This window comes from Nannobrachium achirus (assembly GCF_963921795.1).
Source record: "Nannobrachium achirus genome assembly, chromosome: 21".
In the NCBI taxonomy this organism is placed as follows: Eukaryota; Metazoa; Chordata; class Actinopteri; order Myctophiformes; family Myctophidae; genus Nannobrachium; species Nannobrachium achirus.
In genome coordinates, this window is record NC_137828.1 from 49,621,986 (window position 1) to 49,648,067 (window position 26,082).

The following is a 26,082-nucleotide window of genomic DNA, read 5'->3' on the forward strand; positions in this document are numbered from 1 at the left end:
ATCGGAGATCAGGCTGATGTAGTCCGCATAGTCCAGGTCCGTCAGGACTACTGTGGGATGTCGTCTCGACCTCCTTGGTGTTAATGTGAAGCCAAGATCCTGCTCTCGTTCACCGATGGCTTTCCTGAGCGCGTAATCTAGGACAATGATGAAGAGGAAGGGGGCTAGGGTGTCTCCCTGCATTACACCAGCTCGGATGTCAAACTCCTCACTGTTGCCGTCTGGAGTCACCACCTTGGCCCTTGTTCCTGCATACATGGTCTCAATAGCCTGGAGTATGTTGGGAGGGACATCGTAGGCCTCAAGGATCTTCACCATCTTGCCTCTGTGAATCGAATCAAATGCCTTTTTGAAGCTGATAAAGCACAGTACAGCTGTCAGGTTATCCTTTTTCACCTCCTCGATTAATCTCCTTAATGCCAAGATCTGGGCTATGGTAGTTCTCTCCTCTCGAAAACCATTTTGGTTCTCCCTCAGATGAGGGTCGATGGCATGCCGTATCCTGTTCAGGATCATTCGGTTGAAGACCTTGGCAGTGATACACGTTAGGCTGATGCCTCTGTAGTTGTCTGGCATTGAGAGGTCTCCAGATTTTGGCACCGGGATGATGTTAGATAGAGACCATTTTTCAGGCTGCTTGTTGTGCAATAGAGCAAGGTTGCAAAACTCTAGGATGAGGTCATCGAGATCGCAGTTCTTCAAGACCTCTGGGGGTATGCCATCCGGCCCAGCACTTTTTCCCTCTCTCACGGTGGATTTTGCCCTGGCGAGCTCACTGGCTGTGAAGGGACGATCATCGATATTCAGGCCCTGGAGGAATGCTGGTATATTTTCCTCCTCTTCATCTTCTGCTGATGTGCCCAACAGGCTCTGGAAGTGACTGAACCAGGTCGCCACCCTCTCCTCAGGGCTGTGTCCCTCGACCTGGCCCTCCTTAGCCCTCTTCCGTCCAGTCATCTCATTGATTACCCTCCATGCCTCCCCATATTGTTTTTCACCCTGTGCTGCCTGCACTCTTCGCACACTCTCCATCAGTTCCTACCCTTTGATGGTGTCATAGGTGCTGAAGAGAAACTGTTTGGCTTCATTCAGTGACCTACGTCTCCCCACGGTTGGTTCACTTCTAGACCGAAGAGAGGTTCTGGCTCTGTTCAGCACGGGCACGCACAATCTGGTTGCCTCCTCATTCGCAGCAACGAATCTCCCATATTCGCTGCTTGGCTCCTCTTCCTTATCCAGCTGCCGAAAGCGTTTCCTGACCTCCTCCGCATACCTGGTTTGAAGGCCAGGATCGGCTGCGAATGCCTTCCAGTCATGCCGGATCTTGGGGCTTGGTTTGGGGACCCTGAGGCTCAGTCGCACCCTCATGGAAACCACTCGGTGATCAGAGCCCACAGAGCTGAACGTGCTGTATGGCTCAGCGTTCAGGATGGAATTCCTCCAATTTTGCCTCACTAGGATATTGTCCAACTGGCGTTGCATACCCGAGGCTCGGTCCTAGAAGGTCCATCTCTTCCCTGTTCTTTTCCTGAACATGGTGTTCGCTGCCAGGAGCTGTTGTTCCATCAGAAGGGCAGTGAGGTATGTGCCGTTGCGGTTGGTAGAGTCGTGGTATGGGAAGGGGGCTTCCTCTGGTCCAATCCTTGCAGCCAGGAAGTTGTGCGCTGGGACGCCTCGGACCGCTGTTGAGAGGTCCTCATAGAACCTTTCCACCTCCTCAGGTGGTGCCACGTTAGTGGGCGAGTACACAACCATGACTGTTGTTACTGGGTTGCCCGAGAACTCTGCGATCCTATCGGTGTGATGGTAAACCCGTCGGAGAGCCTTACGCGCTCGAGAACCCAGCATTAGCCCTACGCCCCCTGTTGCAGCCTGGGCCTTTTTTCGCCACGCAGATGCAGTGATGAACGTGCATCTCTCCACTCTGCGGTAAACGATCTGGTCATCAGTGTGCACTCTTCTGTGTTCCTGGATTCCCAGGATCTCCACCCCACGTTCCTCAGCACAGTGTGCTAGTTCCACCAATCTAGCTTCTTCTCTCACTGTACATGCGTTGAAGGTTCCCATTACAAATGGTCTCCGACAGCGCATGAGTGCATTGGATGGGGTGCTGTGATCAGACAGGACCCTCCCTTGCGGGTTTGGGGACCTGTCGTCATGATGTCCTCCGGGAGGAGGACCAGCACCACCATCTGCTGCGATGTTCCTGCGGAGTTCCGCCGCTGGAAGTATAGGATTTGGGATGACTTTGTTCTCCATGGTTTCCTTCCCATACACACCTGTTGTAACTTCAAACTCCATTTTAACTGTGATAGATCATCAAAAGTGGAATATATATCCCTTTAAACGTAGTTAAAGGAGTAGTTCCAAAATGACTTTTTTTCTATTACTATTCTATTACTCACGCCATGGAGACTTGAGTAGGCCTACAATAATATATATATATATTTTTTTTATCGCATTTCTAAGACAAAAAAATGTATAGTAAATTTACCCCCAATGATTCCATATGGGGAATCAATGGTGGTAAATTAATTTGTAATCAAAAATATGATTATTTTGAGATTATTATTATTTTGTAAGTGTTTCTTTTTTCTTTTCTTTTTTAAAATGTATTGGTCAGATGGCCAGCGATGTCGGGATGCGGCGGTCCAGAGACGCTCTCCCCTGGACCTCATTACGAGTCAGATCCGCAGGGAAGCGCTAAGCCCCAGACCGGAAGTCGTCCTCCGGCTGGTTCGGAGGGGACAGAGACCACAGAGACGGGCCGCATGGCTCAGGTGAGATCTGTCTGAAGATAATGAGGTTGAAAGTTGGGAAGAAACTGGAAAATGTGCTAGTTAACTTGACATTGTCTCATTGCATTTTTTTTATGTAATTTACCTCAAATGTGCCATTTTAGAACTTCAGGCTTTCCTGTACTTTTCCTGCAATTAAACTGGAAATACTTGTTTTCTCAATGTTCTTTTCACTGTTTAGCCTTGCTAATTCTGGAGAGGCTTTAAGCTCTGGAATGTCAAACTGGCACCCTCACTCTCTGTTTTTAAAGCCTGTCTTCAGGCTGCAGTCACACCAAAGTACCTATGAGAGTGGATTCCCCATTCCACCATTATGTATTCAATGGGAATGGAGTGGTTTCATGCCAGTAGAGGATTCCAGCATGCTGCACAGATCTTGGGTTTATGCTGGAGCAGATAAATTCTCCGGTTTTCCCCCTCTGTCCAATCCATAGAGTTATAAGAAGAATAGAGAGGACACCGGATAACCCCGCCCGTCCACTTGCATTGAGTTGCTCACCCAGCGCATTAGGTGTTTTCTGTGTGTGTGTGTGTGTGTGTGTGTGTGTGTGTGTGTGTGTGTGTGTGTGTGTGTGTGTGTGTGTGTGTGTGTGTGTGTGTGTGTGTGTGTGTGTGTGTGTGTGTGTGTGTGTGTGTGTGTGTGTGTGTGTGTGTGTGTGTGTGTGTGTGTTTCCAGTTTGCTATGAAGAGATGCAGCAGATGGTGTTTGACCTTCAGACATCTATGAAGGTCACGAGACGGTCCAGGGATGAGGACTGCAGCTAGAAGTAGAGGAGACACAGAATTCTCAATGCCAGATTACACACTGCAGCAGGTAATACACACACACACACACACACACACACACACACACACACACACACACACACACACACACACACTTGATGGTCTTTATTTGGATCTTCACTAGAAGTGCATACATGATAATAGTGTTTTTGTACATGCAAACTATGAGCATACTGTATGTATATAAGTATATATAAGTATGAATTTATACCTGTATGAATATATACTCATATTCTTTTTAGTATGCAGCCATTATTCAATAATATTGAGAAGTGCAATTTGCTCTGCCATTAAATTCATTATCAGTACAATAAATATTTTCGGTTTAATTCAGATATTCTGAAACCAGCACACTAAAGCATTTAGAAGGTTAAATGTTGAAATGCCCCAACTACAACAAGGGCCTAAGACTGTGCTGCCAGTTATTTATGTATTGACCTCTGGCTCCCTCTAGTGTTCATTGAGTGTAATAGCCCAGTTAGTTCAGATTTCAGAATTCCACAACAAAGTTCTTTGCATATCAACTTCTGGAAAGCTCTGTACAAATGGAAAATCAAAGATGTTTTAAAACTTTACTAAACCTTTCTTAACTAGGGACGGTCCATGAGGCTGCATGCATGCATAACAAGCAGGCACATTTTAAAAGTTGAAAAAAGGTTAAACATTGGTTAACGCTTCTTGTCATCCTTACGCAGGGGCCAAAACAGTAGTTAAGAATAGAAATGTTTGTAAAACATCTGTGTGAGAACACCGTTGCATGCTGGGTAACTAGGGGGAACCCCGCTGTGTGAGTCAGGATTGTTGCTCACTATCAAAAGGATCAGTTTACATCCCCTCCCCCTTCCTGCCCGCTGCCTCCAGTCTAGAATGACGTTTTTACAACACTGGTTACTCAACCCTCCCCCTGCCGCCTGAGAGCCGAGGCGGTGTCTTGTGACAGAGGGGGAGGGCGTTGACTGAGCCGCTAGCGAGAGCACCAATCCTGACTCGCACAATGGCTTTTCCATGCCTCTGCCTACACCAGTACCACAATGCATGATGGGCACACGATTCTAATACTAAAAGAAACATATTCTTGTCAAAATGTAGCACATTTCTTCCATACTAGCACCAACTATGCTACACTAATACATGTGAGATTATATTTGGTAGTTTGTTGTGTGAGTGTGTATAACACGTTGTAATAACTAAACATCAGTGTGACTGGTATGTGTGTGAGTGACGTCGTCCATATCTAGCATGTACAACTCATACTTACCTGGCAAGGGAGATACCATGATCAAGAAGGTGGTTCACCCAGGGCGAGGCTCGGCCATTGCACTCCGGTCGTGCTGACCCCTGCGAATTCCCCAAATGTGGGAATCTCGATTGCATAATTTCTGGTAGTGGGGGACTGCGTTCGCGCTCTCCCCTGATTGAACTGTGAAAAAGAAAATGCTATTTCCATAGACAGTGCCTTCGGTTCCAAATGCTAAGAACCTTGTTGTGGCCCTGGACTGCCAGCTCTCATTCAAGGCACACATTGCATCAGTCACGGTCCTGTAGGCTCACACTCAATAACATCCGTCATCAGTCATATCAAAACTTGACTACGGTAAAGTACCATGCATAGTAATACATAAGGACTACAAGTCTACACTAGAAACGGAGGGGGAGAGAGATTTAATCTGTTTTGTCCGTTGGTCTCTCTACACATATATACCTACACATATATACATAAGTGTCTGCACCAAGACAATAATAATAATACTTAGCCTACAAACCTAAAAAGTGCAGAGCCAAAAAGTGTCCAAAACGTCAGTGCCAAGAAGTGACCAGTGCTGAGAGTCCCAACAAAAAAAACATATAAAAGTTGTATAAAGTGCAATATGTAGAAACCTTACTTGGTTACTTTCCACCACTGGTTACAACCCTCCCCCTGCCACATGGCAGGACAGGCAGTGTCTTGAGACAGAGGGGGAGGACGTTGACTGAGCCGCTAGCGAGAGCAAATCCTGACTCTCACAATGGCTTTTTCATGCCTCTTGCTTAGGCATGCCAATACCACAATGCATGATGGGTACAGGATTCTAATACTAAAATAAACGTATTCTTGTAAAAAATAAGCTTAATTGACACATGAAAGCCTGAATTCAGAGCGTTGCTAACCTATAGTAGTTTCTAGTGTTTAAAATGTACATAACAATCCACAACGGTCATTGTTATTGCTGGGAATCACTACTCTACTCCAAACCCATTGTAGGTATCGCTTCTCGGCCTTTTGGCTAAGATCAAGTGTAGTATCTGTTCTTATCAGTTTAATATCTGATACGTCCCCTACCCGGGGACCATCATCGCTTCTCGGCCTTTTGGCTAAGACAGCGGTCGCCACTAGACGTGGGTATAGGTTGAGTCTCCTCTGTGGCTCATTCTTTCCTTTATATAGTGGTTCATTGTCAATTTGTTATCTCCTGTATAATAAAGTAATTTCATTCAGTCAAGTGAGTGAGATCTTTATATTACTTTTGCACTGCGTTTAGAATAATTTGTTTTAAAGTTATTGTCTGAATTACAATATCTGCTGACCGGTTTGAGGTGAGTGGTTAAAGTTTTCTTGTCCCCTTTGGGACATTATTTGCTTTTACTTAGTGCCTCTTGTCTGGTTTAGACTGTTGTTTGTTTTTAACTGTTAGGTGGAGGTGCCTCCACCATGTCGGCTTCCCGTGCCGGCTTGGGGAGGCATCACACTGTTCGTTTTAATCTTCCTGATGATGAGCTGCGGGGTTTGACCAGGATGGATTTCTCCCGTAGATTTATCCTGGGAGAATTAAAATTCACCCCAGATGACATCAACTGCATTTTGCAACTACCCATGAAAAAAGGCTTTGATGTCAGTTTTTGCAGTGCTTGGAATTTAAGAGATTTTTGGAATCGCTATGAGAATGTGAAAGACCAGTTTGTATCCTTTCAAGTGGAAGAGCTAACTGACAGCTCAGAGAAAACAGTGACTGTCAGGATGTTTAATGAAACTGTGAAAGGCTGTGACATAAAAATATGGCTGGCCAGATATTGCTCTGTAAAAGCTGACCCTACCAAGCATTATGATGCTGATGGAATTTGGGATTGTAGCTGGAGGGTCAAGGTAAAACAGCTACCTGACCCCCAGGGCTACCAAGGCCTGAAGCAGATTCCACCTGTAATAATGCTTGGGGAAAACAGAGGCTACATTAACTATGTAGGTCAACCCAAGCTCTGCCGCAAGTGTGGAGAGCATGGACACCTGGTAGAGGCTTGCAAAAATGTTGTTTGTGGGAAATGCAGGAAAATTGGTCATGTTTTTGACAACTGTCCCAATGGTAGAAGCTGCAATCTCTGTGGAGAGAAAACACACCTCTTCAGAAATTGTCCTAAGTCTTTTGCTAATATTGCCAAAAATGGGCCCAGAAATGTGTCACAAAATGGCCGACCAAACATTTCGGCTAATGTGGCTAATATGGTAACTGATGACATCATTCACCAGGATCCCCCACAGAGCCCTTTCAGTGGTGGAGAGGATGTAGGTGAGGCGGGAGAAAGGGAGGAGTCTGTGATCCCCCCAGAGGGTGTGGTCGAGGGGGAGGTACAGACAAGAGGTGGAGCTGGAGCAGAGAGGGCGGAGCCAGTGGTGATGGGTGGTCATGTGTCTGACGTCTCTAGTGAGACCGGCAGTCAGATGTCCACAGAGTCAAGTAAGGAAGAAGTGAGTAGAGTGAGTGAGAGCCCAGCCAGTAACACCTCCCTCCCTAATGCCCAGCCAGGTGCCAAGAGGACAGCGTCTGAACTGTCTCCTCAAGCTCCTGGAGCTGAGGAGAAGAAGGGAAGACCTGGCTCTATAGAGGGAGAGCCCAGAGTTTTCCCTGAAAACAGTTCCCAAAACTCTGACTCTTTTGTCAGTATGACTACTATAAACCTGATGAACCCTATAACACAATCAACACCAAATGATAAAGTCCATGACATGAGAATGGTTGAACGCCCTAGTGGCGAGGATGCAGCCAACAACCTGGCATCTAATGATGTGGATGTTAGGGAAGGGCTGTGTCCACAAGATGTTTTTGTTAATTTTAAGAAAGGAGTTTAACCCTCTGGTTTTAGTCTTTTAAGATGTCAGCTCTACTGTTTTTAACCATACTCATGGCTTTCACAGTTTCCACACTAAATGTGCGAAGCGTGAGGTCGGGAGTGAGAGCCCAAAGTGTTCTATCCTTTCTTAATACTTTTAAGACTGATGTGCTTTTATTACAAGAATGCTCGTTGCCCTTTTTAAAATCATACAGAGAATGGGAAGACAAGTGGCCAGTGGGACCCTCCATATGGAGTGGTTCCAATCAGAATAAAGCGGACGGTGTGGCCATTTTAATTAAGAACCCCCACATTCTGGTGAAGGGAAGCACGGTGGTGAGAGACGGGCGGGCTCTTTTAGTACATCTGACTTATTTGGGGAGGGATTTTAACCTTCTTAATGTGTATGGTTTTACTGACAAGAACAGTAGATATGACCTTTTAGAAGACCTGCAGCCCCACATGCTAGGGAGGGATCCTTTAGTGGTGGGAGGGGATTTTAATTGTGTGTTAAGCAGGAAAGATAGACGAGGAGCAGGGGTTGAATTCAAAGTTGACAAGACGTCTGTTTTATTACAGAGCATCTGTAGGGATTTTAGACTAATTGACTGTTTTAAAACCCTGCATCCCAGAGAGGAGGGCTTCACCTGGTCTAATGGTGACGGCACCAGAGCCTCTCGCATTGACTATGTTTTTACACGGGACTGTCCGCCCACCGATGCTAGATTAACCCCTGTTTTCTTTTCTGATCACGCTATGCTTTCTGTCACCCTTTCACTTCCCTCAGGTGTGACAGTAGGGAGGGGTCTGTGGAAACTAAACTGCTCCCTGTTAGAGGATGAGGAGTTAGTAAACCAGTACCGGGAGCAGTACAGTCAATGGCAGACCCTTCAGGACTGTTATGACTCACGTGCACTTTGGTGGGAGATGGTGAAGGGAAGGACACAGACTTTCTTCAGAGAGGCAGGTAAGAGAAAGAAAGCTAGGGAAGATAGACGCATGTTGGGGCTGCAAAAAAGACTCCAGCGTTATTTTGACTACAACCAGCAGGGTTTTGATTTTAATGACTTGATTAAAGAAGTAAAACAAGAAATGTCAGATTTGGCAGAAATCAAGAGTCGTGGAATCATTTTAAGAAGTAGAGAAAGAGAAATAGAAGAAGGAGAAAAGTGTACAAGGTACTTTTTTAAAAAGATTGTTAACAGAGGGGAGGGAATGGTAAAGTTAAAGAAGGAGGATGGGGAGGTGGTGGAAGACATAGAAGAGATGAAAGAAGTAGTAGAGGGCTTTTATGGGGACTTGTACTCTGAAAAAGAAATTGACTTAAATACCATGACAGAGGTTCTAGGTTTTTTAGACAAAACAGTCTCAGACAGTGAGCTTTTATCCCAGGATTTTACACTTTTAGAGTTGGATAAATGTTTGAGAGGTTTTAAGAAAGGGAAGTCCCCAGGAAATGACGGACTTCCTTTAAACTTTTATCTGACTTTCTGGGACATTTTAGCATCTGACTTATTGACTGTTTTTAAAGACCTAGAGCGACTAGATCGACTACCTGACAGTTTTAGGTTAGGTATAGTAACTCTACTCCACAAGAAAGATGACAAGACTGACCTGAAGAACTGGCGACCGATTACACTGTTAAATTTTGACTGTAAACTTTTTAGTAAACTTTTAGCGTCACGGATGTCCATGGCTTTGGGGGAGGTGATCCACCCGGATCAAGCCTGTGCCTTACCGGGGAGGAGGATCACAGACAACCTAGTGCTGATCCGAGACACCATCTGTTATGCGAGAGACAGAAACATGCGGCTTATAGTCCTAAATCTAGATTTTGAGAAAGCTTTTGATCGGGTCTCGCACCAGTACCTTTTTAAGGTACTGCAAAAACTGGGGTTTCCAGGGAGGTTCATAGCGTGGGTGGGTTTGCTGTATAGAGATATCCGCAGCAGATTTGTTGTAAATGGGCATCTTACAAATGCAGTTGACTTACACTGCGGTGTCCGTCAGGGATGTCCGTTATCCGCCCTCCTTTACATCGCCGCCGTTGAACCATTGGCACAAATCTTGAGAAGGGACCAATGGATCAAAGGGGTAAGTATTCCAGGGAGTGGAGGGGAAACAGCCAATTGTTTTTTATACATGGATGATGTGAACATTTTATGCACTGACCTTTCATCCGTTAACAGGACACTTGACTTGACTGATTTTTATGGACGGGCCTCTGGTGCTAAACTTAATAGACACAAAACCCAAGCCCAGTTTTATGGACCTTGGAGAGCAACTGACATGACTGGACTTCCCCTGACTGTGACCCAGACTGACTTAAAGATACTGGGGGTCAAATTTGACAGACAGGGGGAGGGCAAAACCAATTGGCCAGACCTGGTAGGGAGAGTTAGGCAGCGACTGGGGTACTGGGGACTTAGAAGACTGACAATAGAAGGTAAGGTTTTAATCATCAAAGCTGTGATTTTACCCTTGCTTTTATCTGTCTCCTCAGTTTTTATGCCTCCTAAACGAGTGATTTTAGACCTGGAACGAGCCATCTTTTATTTCATATGGGGATCCAAGTGGGAGAGACTGAGACGTGACGTAATGAAGAAGCCAAAGGAGAAGGGGGGGAAAGGAGTCCCCGACCTGTATTTATTTTTTGGCAGCCTTTACACCGCACTACACATCACACACGCTACAGCCCCATCCAGAGAACACAAGACAGCTGCTATGGCCAGATACTGCATGGGGTCTTATCTCAGACACTTGCACCTTTTACCAGTTGATCTTAGAGTTCCAGTGTCTTTTAACCTGCCACCTGCCTATGCTTTTATCAAGAAGTTTGTTCTGCACTTTAACCTTGAGCAGGATGTGGATGTTTTAAGTGACCACCGCTCTCTTCTCTCTCTTGTGCAGGAGCGGGAAACAGTGAGTCCAGTGCGCCTGCTTGCAGTAGGCGAGCCCCAGGCGGTGTGGTGCAATGTGAACCATCCTGCCCTCCCCAACAGACTCCGGGACCTGTCCTGGATGGTAGCTCACGACATCCTCCCAGTCAGGGCTGTTATGCACTCCCGGGGCATGGCAGCGCACTCAACATGCCCCCGTCCTGGTTGTGGCGCACCTGAGACGGTGAGGCACTTGCTCTGGGAGTGCCGCGGTGCCGTAGACCAGTGGGCGACAGCCGGCTCCCTGATCAATTCCCGTACTCAACCGGTAGGGGGCGTCCTCACAGCACAGCTAGTGCTGTATGGGGTGGGCCAGGATCGCTTGACAAAAGCTCAGTACACAAATCTCTGGCTCACCCTTGCCGCCATCAAAGACGCCATATGGACTACCCGCAACCTGCTGGTGAGCAAGCGCATGCACATCCCCCCCGTGGCTGCGATCCGTATGGCCGCAGCAACGGTCCAAGCGGCCGAAGCTGCAGGCGGCAGGCCCTAGGAACGCAGCCGCAAAGAAGCATGGCCTCTGCGCTCATTCGGACGAGGGAGACCGAAGCCCACAACAAAGGTCAGGGCCGCAGGCAGACTGACTGGTGATGTTCATTGACAGGTCCCGAGAGACCTGTCCGTTTGGAGGAGGCAGGATGGGGATCTAACCCGTTAGTGACTCACCCCGCTCCTGCACACAGAAACAGTTTGAATTGTGAATAAATTAAGAGTTTTTAACATCTTCCACTTTTTTAGTCTCTTGGTAAAAGAGCAACAGAACGTTTCCCTGATGATGGCTAGCCAGATTGCTTTTTAACTGACACTTTTTATGAACTCAACACACTTACACTGACATACATAATGGTCTTCAAACAGCACTTTCAACACTGTTTTTTTAACCTGCTTTTTTAGTCATGATGCTCTGTTGTTTTTTACAAACTATGTTTTTAACTATGAAACAGGTTTTTAATAGCATGTGACACATCTTTTATTTATTTAAAATGCAGGTTATTTATTATTTTTTGAGTAGAAGAGAACAAAAAAACGGTGTAGAAGAGAAAAAAATGGTGTAGAAGAGAAAATGTGCTGTGTAGAAGAGAAAAAATACAATGAAATGTTAAATATTTGTTTTTATTGATGAAATGAATGTATGTAAAGGACAAGTGTTAATAAACCTTTTCGAAACAAAAAAATCTGTTCTTATCAGTTTAATATCTGATACGTCCCCTACCCGGGGACCATATATTAAATTGATTTTTGGAACTGGGAGATGGAATAGGGGCTTGCTCCGTCCACTCCACGCATCGACCTGGTATTGCAGTACCTCCAGGAACGGTGCACCCCCCTCTCTATGTCAAATGAAATATGTCTTTTACATTGCACTTGGGCACTAAGCTGGGAACCAAAGAGTGTATCCTGATGTTAAATTGGCTATTTTGTAGTAATTATTTTTATTAGATTAATGCCTGGCCTCCCAGACGAAAGCCTCTTGGCCCTGAGTGTCACAGATTTATCACAGGTTTACAGTGGTAAAGAAGTGGGTGAAATTTGTTTTAGTGCATCGCTCCCATCGTATCGTTATGCATCGTACGTGCATCGTATCGTTATTTCCATAGAAAAAACAAATGTATAAGAATGATATAGGCGGCAGTGGCTCAGGGGTAGAGAAACCGTCATTAAAACACAGAGGGTTCCTGAAGGGTTCCATTTTCGAATCCGGGCTCCCCCAGAGTTAATATCGAAGAGTCCTTGAGCAAGTCTCTGAACCCCTAGTTGCTCCCTTTGAGCAGGTTGGTGCCTTGCATGGTTTCATCTGCCATCTGTGTGTGAATGTAATGCACAATCTCTGTAAAGCGCCTTGGATAAAGGCGCTATCGAAATGCACCATTTATATACTTGAAGGAATATTCAACTTTAAAAAAAAAACTTTTGGTCATTGTATCACTGTGGTAGCAAAGTACAGTAACTACAGTACAGTATAGATACTGTACAACGCGTCAAACGCGTCGTGGGCCTCCAGAGACATCAAAGAGATTGACGCGTTTACACCTCGTGGGTGTTTAATGTGTTAACCGTGGTGCGTTTTTGATACATACACACAGACTGAAAGATCTGCAAAAAAGGGACTCCCCTACAACTCCAAAGTGAAGCCGGACTTCCACTTCGTCGTACGACGTGTTGCATTCTGAAAATAGCTTATCTACAAGCTCACAACACGTCAGATTCACGACACGTTGTGAGCTTGTAGATCAGCTCTTTTCACCACGCTAAGACCTTCAGAAACGTTTGGCTTCACGATAAAAGCTTATCAGCTTGCTTTCCCAGACAGAGGCAACGTGGAAAATTCAGATTCGATGGCATTTCACACTGCAAAAGGGTACAGGAAAGTGGTCACCTAAACCTTGTGGGCACCAATGCTACATTGGCTATTTGAAACATTGGAAATCAGGATTTTATTTAATCTTTAGGCCAGAACAGCCCTACCTACAACCCCACCTGTTCACTTAGATCAGCCAACACAAAGATGCTGACAGAACCCTCGATTAAAAAAACTCATGACAACAATCCACCCGTCCTAGACACTTTGCCCTCCTGGCCCCCAAACTGTTATGTGGAATAAACTCCCTGTTGCACTTAGAACGGCAGACTCACTCCCTAGCTTCTGCCGTGGTCTGAAGACTCACCTCTTCAGACTCTACCTTTATATAGCGCTTACTGTAGCACTTGCCTACCCTCAATGACCACACACTTAATTTAGATAGCATATATTTTATAACGTTTTTACTGAGTAGGTGCTTGGTCTACCTAAGTTTTTCCTAGATTACAATGTCTATGCATTTGATGTATTGCTGTTGATAAATTACCTTGCTATTGTAAATCGCTCTGGATCAAGAGTGTCTGCTAAATCCCTTAAATTGCTATTGGTAGAATTTAGGTTACTATGACTATGATAACTCCTGTGTTAAATTGTAGTTGATGTTTTTTTCCCCCTTTTTCGTCACTTTTTACATTAGGTGCGCTTTCTCTCTGGATCGCATCAATCAGACATGTGGCAGTTCTACACAGTACTGCATTTTTTTCTTTTTCTTTTCTAAATCAAGGGCTAGCGGGAGAACACAACTACATTTGCTAACAAATATTAGCACGGTTATGTGCAAATTTGCTCTCAACTTGTAAGTAAACATTTGTTGGACTGTATTAAGGATTTCTTTTATATAATATGCAATATAACTTTGTAATTATCTCACAACACTAACTGGACGAGGGCTACTATACGGATGTGTGGGTCTTTGACATGGTTCCTCACCTCTAGTAGTCTGCTTTGTTGTTTTACTACTAAATTAAGTTCAGTGAATAATTCATGGGCTGTAAATGAAAGCTGTGTGAGCAGCTATATAGATGCCTACGCCAGTTGTATTAAAACCTTTTAGGCTCAGGGCACCCTTGTATAACCTTTTCACCCACAACACCCCTAAATTACATTGGTACTTGAGTTTACAGCACCTTAGATTTGTCAAATATGTAAATCTTTTCCCCATAAAATACAGTGCAGTCACAAGAAAACCTTGAGATAATATCTGTTTCCATTGTAGGACAGATTGGAAATAACTTTTTGGCGTTCAGCCATTTAAACCCCAGTATCCCTATCTTGGGGGGAACATTCACCAAAACACTTGGTGTATATAGGCTGGAAAAGGCTGTTTTGCTAATTATAATTGATTCATTTGAATTGTTATTGATCAATTCCAAATATTATCAAAGTATCCTGAGGCACCCCTGGACTTGAGTAACATCACCCAAGGGTGCCACATAGAGGCCTGCAGCGGGAGCGCACTCCCGCGGGACCTGCAGGCGATATTTTAATCACCGCGGGCGGGGACATGCGGTCAAAATAACATCGGCGGGCGCCGCAAAATCCCGCACTCTCCCGCAATAAGCTTATATCTATACTTTAGCAAGATGTGAATATGTGGCGAATGTAATTTCCCCTGCTGAGCGCCTGAGGACAACGCATGCACCTACAGCACATGGACTTTCTTTTTCTCTCTCTCTCGCTCTAACTCCCCCTCCCTCCCTCTCTTGTCTGTTAACGGCAAACCGGTGGGCAGATATTTGCGGTGGCATTGTCACTCACTATTTAGCCTAAATAACAACTATGTCGCCTATGTCCCATCGCAATATAAACTCTTTACCTCTGTTAACAACCTCACAGATGCTCCTCTCTCGCGCACACTAGTCCTCTTGGTTTTGGATCTCAATGGATAAGATACAAACGTCAACGTGCCTTCTTTAGCAAGTCAAGATGTGAATAGAGAACGCAATTCCCCCTGCTGAGTGAGGACAACGCACCCACATTGATACAGTACGTGGACTGGAGTCTCTTTCTCTCCACCAAGTTCTCTCTCTCTCGCCTCTCACTCCGTGCCGTGGCTCCGTCGCTCGCCCTCTCCCTCTCTCTCTCTTTCTCTCATTTGTTATCACGCCACCGTCAGTAAACTGTTGCATTCACTCATTATTTCCATCAAGCATCAATGTCAGGATGGCCGAGCGGTCTAAGGCGCTGCGTTCAGGTCGCAGTCTCCCCTGGAGGCGTGGGTTCGAATCCCACTTCTGACAGACCATTTTCATCACCACTACCACACTTCATTTCTACATACAGTATAAAGTGTTATAATTATACTGTATTACAACTACGGTAAATACAATACATGAAATAACCCTCCAGACACATATAGAAGCCACATAGAAGCCAACTGACATGACATATAACAAGACAGCTTCACTGGAAGCCCATATTTGGGGGGAAACTCCATTTGACTTAATGCATGTACTGCTTACTATCGGTTAATTGTGATGTTGTTGCCGTAGGACCTTTGTGTTTGGCGTCAGTGTGGTTCCATTGTTGAGGGAGTCAATAGGGATCCAGAGAACTCCACCTTCCAAGCCGTGGCAGCACACCACCCCCACCCGTGAACAGCTGCACTGGCTTCCTGTCAAGTTCTGTATCTATTAAAAACTCCTCCTTTTCACCACTCCCTGGTGGTCTAGTGGTTAGGATTCGGCGCTCTCACCGCCGCGGCCCGGGTTCGATTCCCGGTCAGGGAACACTGTTTTAAACACCTTGGTAGTAGCACCCCCTTCAAACCGGGGTAGGCTACTTACTGAATTCAACTTGTGATCTTAGCTTTAATAGTCCTAACATAATATCCTATGGAATGGAAGTGAGTGAAACTTGACACTTGAGTGGGATTGTTGCGACAGCAGAAATGCATCGTGCCACCTCTGGGTTGTTCACAGTGTGCAGCGTCTGAGAGAAGCCATGCAGTCACGTTACTATATTAACCCGACACTGCACAGATCTACAAGGTCCGTGACGTGTTGTGAGCTTGTAGAAGCACAAACCGTTGCGCTGTACGGCGAAGTATAACTCAAGTTTATAGGACCGTGGAGCTTTTGTAGGCGATATATCGCCCAACTCTACACATGTGTCATGTTTGCACCGCTCACTTTACACAGGTGCGATTTTTCTTGGGCAACGCCGTCAACAGACCAAGGAAGTGTTTCCACACATCTTTACACTGAAACCTTGTTCAACCAAAAATGTCTGAGGCGATTCTTCAGGGCCTGGTTCTCAACTTTCATGGTGAGTTCCTCCTGCTGTTTCTTGCGGATGCTCCATCACTCCATCACTATCTAATAATTGTCAGTTTTATGGTGCGCTGAGACAGACTTGGCACAAGTAATATAGACCTTGCTATGAAAAGGGTTTGAAAACCACTGTTCTAGATGTTCAGGTGCTCGTCCGCTGCCACTGCCCTTCACCGTCCTCCTCCTCACTGGTGCTGCTGCTGCTGCTGTCATCAAAGAGCTCCCTCAGTTTCTCACGGCGGGTCATGGAGCTGTGGTCCGGCTTGAGCCCAGAGGTGCCCGGCGAGGGGTCCAGGTTGTCCAGGGAGCCACGTTGGTCCATCTTCTCCTTGGACTCATCCGTCGCTATTACCTCCCACCTGACGCTGATGGCCTCGGCGTCAGCGCTCAGCAGTCTCTTCACCTGTTTTTCCACGTCGGGAGACTCGACGTATTTCTTCTTTGCCATCTTACGGAATCTTCTCTTCCGCACATTCTTCAGGGGGCGAGTGATGCCTTGGTTCCAGATAAAACTATTGTCTGCGTCCTTGTCCTTCGTTTTGCTCTTCTTGGCGCTTTCGGTCGGCGATGTGAGGTCTCCGTCTCGTGTGCACACCAGCATCTGACTGACATTAGCAGTCTTGTAAAAGGTGTTGTTGTCTACCGTTTTCAGCGACTCCACAAGGCAGGGCAGATCCATCAGTTTGCAGGCCAAGGGGACGTGGTCTACTCTCACTACTCCATGACGACTGTCCGGATGAATCTTGATGGTGAGTCTGTCTTTCGCACTGGTAGACTGAGCAATGCTTCTTACTGTTGATGCATATTCCATGGGCAGCCTGAGGATGAACTGACTCTCCTGCTCAAAGGGATCATCCTCGGTTGTTTCGTTATTCTTTGATTTCTTCGTTCCAACTTTTCGTCTTTTGTCCTTAGAGGTCATTATTGTTTCCTCTTTTTTTTTGCATGGGACAGCCAACACTGCTGCATAAATGTTGACTTTTTATTTAAAAGACTACAGTATTCGGATAAAGTTAACAAGTAGATTGTTCTGCTGTTAGTTCCTGGCTTCTATTTAACTTTAATTAGTAGGCTCAATCACCATATTTGGAGAGTGCCTATTTATGTCGATCTAAAAAAAGAATGATGTCATCCATTCCTGGAGGACCAGCCAACAGGTGGGTGGACAACCTCATTGTGCTCATGTCACTATAGGCATGTTTTCACTACAGTTCCGGAATTTTTCCTGCAAAATAATTAGCATAATGATTTTCAACTTGCCGGGAGTTTAGTTTTTTGGGTGTTTTCACATAAGCACAAATGCTGGCATAGCCATAAAATACCTAGTTTTCACTAAACCGTTGTCGCGGTATGAAAGTGCGTGTTGCCAGACTTTGCGAGAGAACTAAGCAACCAGGTGTACGAAAATAATCCCCAAAAAGTGATATTATCTAGGCCAGGGGTCTTCAACAGGGGGTCCGCGACCCCTAGGGGGTCCGCGGAGGTACTGCAGGGGGTCTGCGAAATTATTGATAAAAAAAAAAAAAAAGATTTCAAAAAAGTTTATTTTTTTCATTTTTCACATTTATGTTAAAAAATAAATCATGATTCTATCCATTTTGAATAGCTTGAATACATGATTACTATGCAATTGACAGATTGTTGATATTATTGACATTGGTTCTCAGTTAATAAGTAGTATGTTTAGAAATGGTAGTGGTACGGCCCACCCTGCTCGCTGTAACTTGTACATGTTTAAAATAAAAAAATACGTCGTAGCCCCGACCCCCCCACCCTATGAGGTGGTAGGGGGTCCCTGCTCCATCTCCCCATCAGTTTGGGGGTCCCCGGCCTGAAAACGTTGAAGACCCCTGATCTAGGCCACACGAGCACTTTAAAACTACACGCATCGCCACATCAGCTTATTGAAAAAATATTAATTATCTACAAGCTCACAACAAATAAAACGAAACCAGCAACTATCATATACAAGCAACTTTACAGAAATGAAGCCCAGAGTCGCTTATAATTAGCAGACATGGCAACACTTGGACTGAAAGACCTGAAAACAAAACAAAAAGAAAAAGAAAAAAAAAACACTCTCCCCAGTTTGGTGCGTTCACTGCGGTGGCATCAGTGCCTGTCCTGTCTCTTCTCTCTCTCACTCTGAACGCTACAAATGGATTTACTAAAACAAAATATTATTCATGCTCAGCAACAACAACACATAAGGTCCGTTCAGAAAGGATCTCATCTAATGCAACGTGTTGCACCTGTGGGCTTTAGATTAGCTGTGGTCTGTGGACTCGCTCGCTGCTCAAAAGACGTTTAGGCTACTCATCACACGACAACGACGATAAACTAATGATGCACCTTTTGTTGAGAACAGCTTCTTTCTTTCGGAACCTCTCCAGTCCCTCCGCAGATAGCGGAGGAAGATGTTCCAAAAAGAGCTGCCGTTAAGAAATCATTGCACTTTTGCAGGCAGCCAGCCATGGTCACAATGCGACTCTACTCTTCTATAGCCTAAATAATTTTTATATCCCTAATGCAAGGACTCTATAGCCTAAATAATTATATCCCTAATGCAAGGTGAAGCTGTATTATATTGCTATTGTATATCCCATTCACATTCAGATCGTTTTCAATCACAAATACAATGCTTTAACTGTTATCATTGGCTCCTTACGCACCTGCTTGTCAAAAAACTGCCCAAATAAGGGGCATGCCCATATTTGGGCATATACTGATGACATCAGGGATCTCTGTATATGGGCATAAAAGGGACAAGTACTGACAAATACAGAGATCTCCATATATGGGCAGATCGGTCTAATCTGAGGTGTGAGGGAGGCATAGCGGCTCAAACTCCTATCTTGCGTGACCCCTTACCCCTTATGCCTAGGCATTTCAACCAGCTTGCAAACTGCAAAGCTGGTCAATAAATAGACGGTTACGTCATCAACCCGGACTGCCTGGACAACCAGACAGTGTCAGACAGCAGATGACAACAGAGAAGGTCTGCACAGTGGTCATTCCTAAGTGTGAAAATGTTCTAATATATATCCATACCAGTAAGGCCTAAGGCGAGGTCGCGCAGGACAGAATTCATTTGCAAGTGTGAGTTGCAGTTGGCTGTTTAAGTTGGACAAAATGTGGACAACATATTTTCTCAAATACGGATATGACTGGCGTCTGACATCATAGACCACATGAGACTCACACAATACGTCCATGTATGGGCATTCCAAGCTATGGGCTTATTATAGATGACATCAGGGATCTCCATATATGGGCAGGTCAGAGGCATAAATTAATACTGTCATTGCCATATATGGAGTGTCCATATTTGGGCATTGCCAAATATGGGTCAACAATTAGATGTCACAACAGGTCAGCTATAGACATTGAGGCGTTAAGCTGCCTTGGTCATCGAGTCAACAATGTGATGTCACAACAGGTCAGCTATAGATATTGTTACCTACCTACCTACTACCTACTCACTCGCCGGTTTTAATAGTAAATGCTCCCTAGTCCCTACAGTTGCAATAACATGGATTTGGTTTAGTTTGCTCTTAGTATGCTTTGATTACACCAGGTTGTGAATGGCAAAAGTCAGTGAAGTTACAGATGGACTATCTGTATTCTTATCTGCTCCCTTATTTTAACACCTAATTATGCACCTTAAGAAATGGCTCAACGATATTTGACCATGAGCAAACAGAATCTGGCAGTATATGTGATCATTCTTTTAGTCTAAGTTAGAAGTTAACGGTTTTCCACCTGAAACATGTTCAGTTTGGAATTAAACAAAGTCAATGTATGATGATGATTTGTTAAGTTAAAATTGATATTAGTATTGTTTTTTAAACCAAATATCCACCGGGTCAAAATAACCCACAAACCGAAATAAGGTGAAGTGAATCCGAACCGAACTTAAGGGTAGACAACTACATTAATGACGGCATGCGATGCATCACTGCATGCAGCTGCAGTGCCAGTACTAGTAGCCAGTATATTAGATTCTTTACTTAACTCACCTGCTAAAGTAAGGAGGACAACGAAAGAGAAGGTTTTGTTCATTATGCCTACAACATTGTCTTGGTTTCAGAGAGCATGGTAAATATTAACTTTTGCTCCAAAGTCTTGTTGTTTTGAGTGGACGAAGCCAAGTCGTCAAGGGGCCCGGCCAATAGAACTCTCTTTCCTCTCAAACGGTGGGCATTTCAAAACAAGGGTCTTTTTTTTGAGCGGTGGTCACACCGTCTCCATAGTGTGGCCGTGTGGGTGGGTGGGTGGGTGGGTCTGTATGTAGCCTCAAGCCTGTGGTGTAGTACCTTTTATGACCACACATGTTAAGGGAGGGGCGCTGTTTTCAGGCCAGGCCTGAAACTCAAACATAAATTGACGAGTCCTTCATAGATGTTTGTGTTCTCTACTTTTGTACCTTATTTTTGCCAGACCCATGAAATGGGTAGGCCTACATAAGCAAATGTCGGTCTGTCCGGGTTTTCTATATAAAGGGTATATATGATGATGACATGATGATGACATGCCTACAAAAGGCATGATGTCATAAATGATGATGACAGACAGGGGGTCTGGCACAACCAGGTTGACCTGGTCTAGTTATTTATGTATTTCGTGTAAACACTGTATTTGTGATTATTGGTTATTGTTCTCTGTTTTTTATGCAGAGAGATGTCACTGTTTTTGCTATTAACTCGATTTGTGTCTATTTTAGATAGCAACATTTTTACTATTGTCTGTTTTTACTGTATGAATTATTGTGTGGACCCCAGGAAGACTAGCGACCACTTGTGGAAGCTAATGGGGATCCTAATAAAGAATAAAGGCCAGGCCAGGCACACACACACGCGCGCACACACACACACACACACACACACAGGGGGAAGGGGGGAGGAGTTGGTGGGTAAGAGGGTGCTGTTGAGACTAGCCTGGGGGGGGGGGGTTGGTGGGTAAACCACCGCTCAGTTCACACGGATGTGATTTTTTTATTGGATATAATGCGATCATTCAATCTACACGTTTTATTTTGAAATGGTAGTCTACTACTACTGGAAATAGAAGCAGCAGCCACCAGGCTACTTCAATATTTTCTCAACTGCCTTTGCAGATCTGCGACCCGCTGTTTCTTTTCCTCCTTCTTCCTTCATTAACACTTCCGATGTCAATTACGTCCAGGAACGTGATAAGAATTATGGCGGTGTGGCGCCACGGCCCCGTTATCATATGCCAAGTGTTAATGGGCCACCTGCATGTCTAATGTCAGGGCCCGGTGCAGCGGCACCGGAGATATTTACGCCTGTGCCTTTTAGCACCATTGCATAATTGTACCACTGTACTATTTGCAAAACTGTTAATGAAGTATTCAATCAATCAATCAATTGTTAACATCACATTTGTGACACTGGAGTCATGTGTTTTAGTCACATACGTAACATGCACATACATGAGAACAGTATAAGTATATAATTTAAAAAAAATCTGATTCTGGCTGAAGTTTGATATCGGATCTCAGGTGGCTTTGACATACTGTTATATATGACGTAGTGTGTTCTTACATGACTCGGCTCAAACCCAAGGTCCAAGTTGTCCAACTAACTCTTCCTGTTATTTCTAAGATATGACACTGGCCGGCCCTGTGGAAATGATACAGCAGTGACAGACAAGTCTAATATTTGGCTATAAACTACAGTTTGTGATTGTCTTGATTCTTCTGAGTGGCTGGCAATAAAGGCTCAAAATATGGTTGCAGCTGGAAGAAGGTTTCCTTTGTCTATCTGATGAGCTTGTTGGCTCTCTGGTTTACCGCATCAATGCGGACCTTGTTCGTGTCCACCACGCCTGTGATGTGGCCAATCTGTTCATTCTGCTTGTCGATCTCACTACCCATGTCAATGGCCATGGCCCTCAGGTTGCCGATGATGCTGCCCACCGCCTCCAGGTTCTCCTCCATTTCGTCCTCCCGCGCGTCATTGGTTATCCTCTCAATGTAGGTGCCTGAACGCGAAGAGAAGTTGAGACGGGTAGATTGGTTATTAGGAACGCCTGAGGGCTGCTTGGGGGTCACGGTGCCCCCTCCTCCTTTGACCGTGGTCACAGCGTTGCCACCCTCGCCCCCGCCGCTCCCCCTGAGACGTTTCAACCACTGCTTGAACCTCAACTTCAGCTTCCACTTGGTGAGTTCCTTCAGGTTCTTTTCGGCTTGGGTCATGTCCTTGGCGATCTTATCCGTGACGTCCTCCACGCGCCTCAGCTGCTCTCCTTGCTGGTCCAACATCAGCATGGTGTTGGCGGCTGTCTGTTTGCTCTCCTCCGCCATCTGCAGCATTCGTCGGGTGCTCTCCAGCGACTTGTCGGACACTTGGTTGGCCTTCATGGTAATATGCTCCTCCTCCGACATATAATATGAGGCCATGATTACTGTCGTTCCTGTTTGGAGGGCATGCACACCACAAGCTGGATCTTTTTGTCAGTCAAGCGTCCGTGTTTGGAAATATACCGTTAAGGCATGTTAACATGGCTGTAGAAATCTATGTGGAGAATTGTTTAGTTAACTACACCAAGGTACAATATAGATCGGGGGGGCACTATATACAGATACTGTGTGACGTGTTGTGACATCATCAGCCATACCCATGTGTTTGCATAGCGCATTGCCACCATAGCCATTCCCCTTCTAGAGGCAGGCATAACAAACAGTGGTTATTTTATCCAAATTAGCAATCATTTGTGTGTGTGTGTGTGTGTGTGTGTGTGTGTGTGTGTGTGTGTGTGTGTGTGTGTGTGTGTGCGCACACGTGCATCTGGGCTACTGATAAATAAATGCCAGATTATCTAATGATATTAACTCATAAAAGGCACTGCTCACTTCGCACTGGGTGTGATTTTTCTTAAGCCCTTTCACTATATAGGGGCCACATAACCAGAGGCTCTGATTATATGTGTGGGTCCTTGGCATGGAAAGGCTTGAGGGAAGGCAGAAGGTTTCCTACAATCTCAGAACAAAGCCTGTCATACACTACAGCAAGGTTCGATTTGCTGGAGAAGAATCCATCCATTTTGTTATCCCCTCTCTGGTGTCTGTCTGGTCATTCATTGTTGCACCAGCAGAGTGCGCAAGTAGAGTGATCGGTGCTGTCTGTATCCGGCTGGCTGACAGTACAAAGGGTGCTGTCTGCTGTTAGCCAATGAGGGAACAGCGTTCTCTGTGGCCGGCTACACACCTACAAGCACAGACAAGCACAAAATGCTTGTGAGAGTTGTGTGGGGGGAGCGGGGGGCAGAGACAGCACAATGCATTCCGGATGGAAGTCACATGATTTTTGTGCTTGTGAGAGTCCTGTGGTGTTGCTTCAAGCACAAGCACACAAGCACACACACAACACGCACAGGGACTGCTGTAGGCAAGCATCAGAGGGCAGACAAGCTGCACTTGATGAGACAGAAGGGCAGGGTTCAACTGCCAACCAATAGGACAGAGAGGCCATGATGCAATCCCACACAGGTGTGTTCACTTGTAGTTTGTACTCCACAGCAGCAGAGCCTGTCTGCACTGCAGTGACATGAAACCTCCATTTCAGAACGAAAAAGAATATTATAAATAGAATGTAAGCTTTATACAGTGGTGGAGAAAATACTCAAATTCATTGCTTAAATAAAAGTATCAATACTGAAAACATACAAATACTTTGTTACAAATAAAAGCCTGGAATTCAAAATGTATTGAGTAAAAGTATTAGTGTTGGCATTAGAATGTACTTCAAGTGCCTAAAGTAACTTTTTAAAATAGCAGATCTACAAGCTCACAACGTGTTGCATGGTGGCACGCTGTGAGCTTGTAAATCAATTTTACGTGTCACCAAAAAGCAGCAGGAGTGCCTTCAAAAGAACTACATGGCCAAATACCATATCTGCTTCCTCCTCAAGCGGAACCGCCCACTTCCGTGAAGCTTTGTGGGAAATGTATTCTTTTTTGGAACAGACTTTGACTGAACACAACTTGGACAGAACTTTTTTTTTTAAAGTGCGTCTCAGTGTGAGTGCAGCCTGTGACGTCACAACCAAACGAAAATGTCATCACACATACCCACATGCTCACACACCCCACTGTCAGCCACATACAGACAGCACTTGCACGCTCTGCTGGCTCACAAGTAGGCTATATTTGGCTACGAGTGCAGTGCACAAACGCAAATAGTGTGGTTGCCCTAGCAGGGCAACCAGACTATAGTACTTGTCCAACCTTATTCTTTCTATCTTTCCAGATTTTTGCCACGCTAGTCCTCCCACAGTTTTGGTGGCATGCACTTGGGCCATGCAGTATCTCAAATCGACCAGCTTCATCGGGACTTGTCTGGGTGCATTTCGCTAAGAGATACATTATATATCGTCGCTGTCGGGCAGAAACCTTGTATCTCCAATTTTCACATTTTTAAGTTTTTTCGCAAAGCAAAGCCCAGCTTCATCATACAAAGCTGTCGCACAAAAGTAGTGAAAACAGCAGATCTACAAGCACACAACGCCTCGCGGTGCGAGGTGTTGTGTGCTTTTAGATCGGCTGTTTTCACTAGTTTGGTTCGTTTTTTAAATGATAAATACAAAACGAACGCCTTTGGACATACAAGGTTTACACCCGACAACGACGATATTTATATATTTAAATATATATTTCTTAATGTTATATATTAATTTATTAGTGAATGAATTTTCTCCATTGACTTGCATGAGAAAATTCTAAAATTAAACTTTTCCCAAATATGGAGATGACTGACATCATGTCTGACGTCATAGACAACATGAGACTGACACGTCCATATATGGGCATTCCAAGATATATATGGGCTTGATATTGATGACATCAGGGATCTCCATATATGGGCATGAAAGGGACAAATGCTAAGACGGAATACATTGCCCAGCGGACTCACGTCAGGGCAACCACACTTGCAATTTCCCAGAATTGCATCTTTCTACTTTTTATTGTCCCAGTTTTATCCCAGCTTCTGGTCAGACCGAATTCAAGAAATGCACCTGCCGACTCCCACAAAACCTGCGTTTTCATGTTTGCTTTCCCTGCCTAATTCAAATTCCCCTTTCAGCTGTTTAATCATTAAAGTTTTTGCCAGACCCATGAAATGGGTAGGCCTACATAAGCAAATGTCGGTCTGTCTGTCCGGGTTTTCTATATAAAGGGTATATATGATGATGACATGATGATGACATGCCTACAAAAGGCATGATGTCATAAATGATGATGACAGACAGGGGGTCTGGCACAACCAGGTTGACCTGGTCTAGTTCTTTGCTTATTTGTTAGCGGTGCTAACCGCTCCTATATCTGGCTTTGTCTGTTTGTACGTACGGTCCGTCTATTTGTACTGTACTAGGGTGTAGTTCTCCCGATTTAAAATGAAGCAAACACGGAACTGAAAGTTCCTACAGTATGATTGGCCGCTAGTTGCGCTGTTCTGGCACCAGAAGCAACATGTTCTCTATAGGATTTCATTCTATTCCCCCGAACTTTTCTTACCTTAATAAACATTGTCATAAGTACTTTATGGTTCCTGTCGCAAGTTTAAAGCCTCGTTTCAATCACCATGATATGCGTTTTGTGAAAATATGTCCAATTATGTTTTATATGTTTTTTTTTTCAGGGCACGGACAAAGCCAGATGTTGGAGCTTAGCTACTTCCAGGAGCACTGCTCAAAAAGAAGTAAAACACTTAGAACCCCCTCTCCCCCAAAAAATAAAAAAGATTGTGGACTGATTTCCTCCTTCCCCATACTATGGTTTTCACAGTCTTTTGTTAATTGTACACAGACTGAATAATAATAATGAT

General features: G+C 44.8%; 2 protein-coding genes and 1 pseudogene across 10 annotated transcripts in view; 1 reads left to right on the forward strand and 2 right to left on the reverse strand.

The window, feature by feature from the left end:
• The window catches only part of LOC308306840 (uncharacterized protein), a 64,249-nt gene extending 52,568 nt beyond the window's left edge, over nt 1–11,681 (forward strand). For 6 of the 8 annotated variants that reach the window (XM_080751891.1, XM_080751892.1, XM_080751893.1 and 3 more), the window contains 4 exons: nt 2,624–2,780; nt 3,475–3,612; nt 8,452–8,631; nt 10,168–11,681. In XM_080751891.1, the coding sequence (XP_080608017.1) occupies nt 8,592–8,631; nt 10,168–11,099 (972 nt within the window). In that variant the 5' untranslated portion in view covers nt 2,624–2,780; nt 3,475–3,612; nt 8,452–8,591 and the 3' untranslated portion in view covers nt 11,100–11,681. Of the gene's footprint in view, nt 1–2,623; nt 2,781–3,474; nt 3,613–8,218; nt 8,632–10,167 lie in introns of those variants that run through there. The other 2 variants (XM_080751897.1, XM_080751890.1) reach the window with 2 other exon arrangements.
• A 4,481-nt stretch (nt 11,682–16,162) lies between these two features.
• On the reverse strand, nt 16,163–17,159 carry LOC308306767 (transcription initiation factor TFIID subunit 7-like; annotated as a pseudogene). The gene has a single exon. The product of its transcript is annotated as a transcription initiation factor TFIID subunit 7-like (transcript).
• Nucleotides 17,160–22,016: 4,857 nt separating this feature from the next.
• On the reverse strand, nt 22,017–22,658 carry LOC308306768 (synaptosomal-associated protein 23-like; the record flags this gene model as incomplete). The annotated part of the gene is made up of 1 exon (XM_080751811.1): nt 22,017–22,658. The coding sequence occupies one exon, from the start codon at nt 22,656–22,658 to the stop codon at nt 22,017–22,019; it is 642 nt and encodes a 213-aa protein (XP_080607937.1).
• Nucleotides 22,659–26,082: the final 3,424 nt, after the last annotated feature.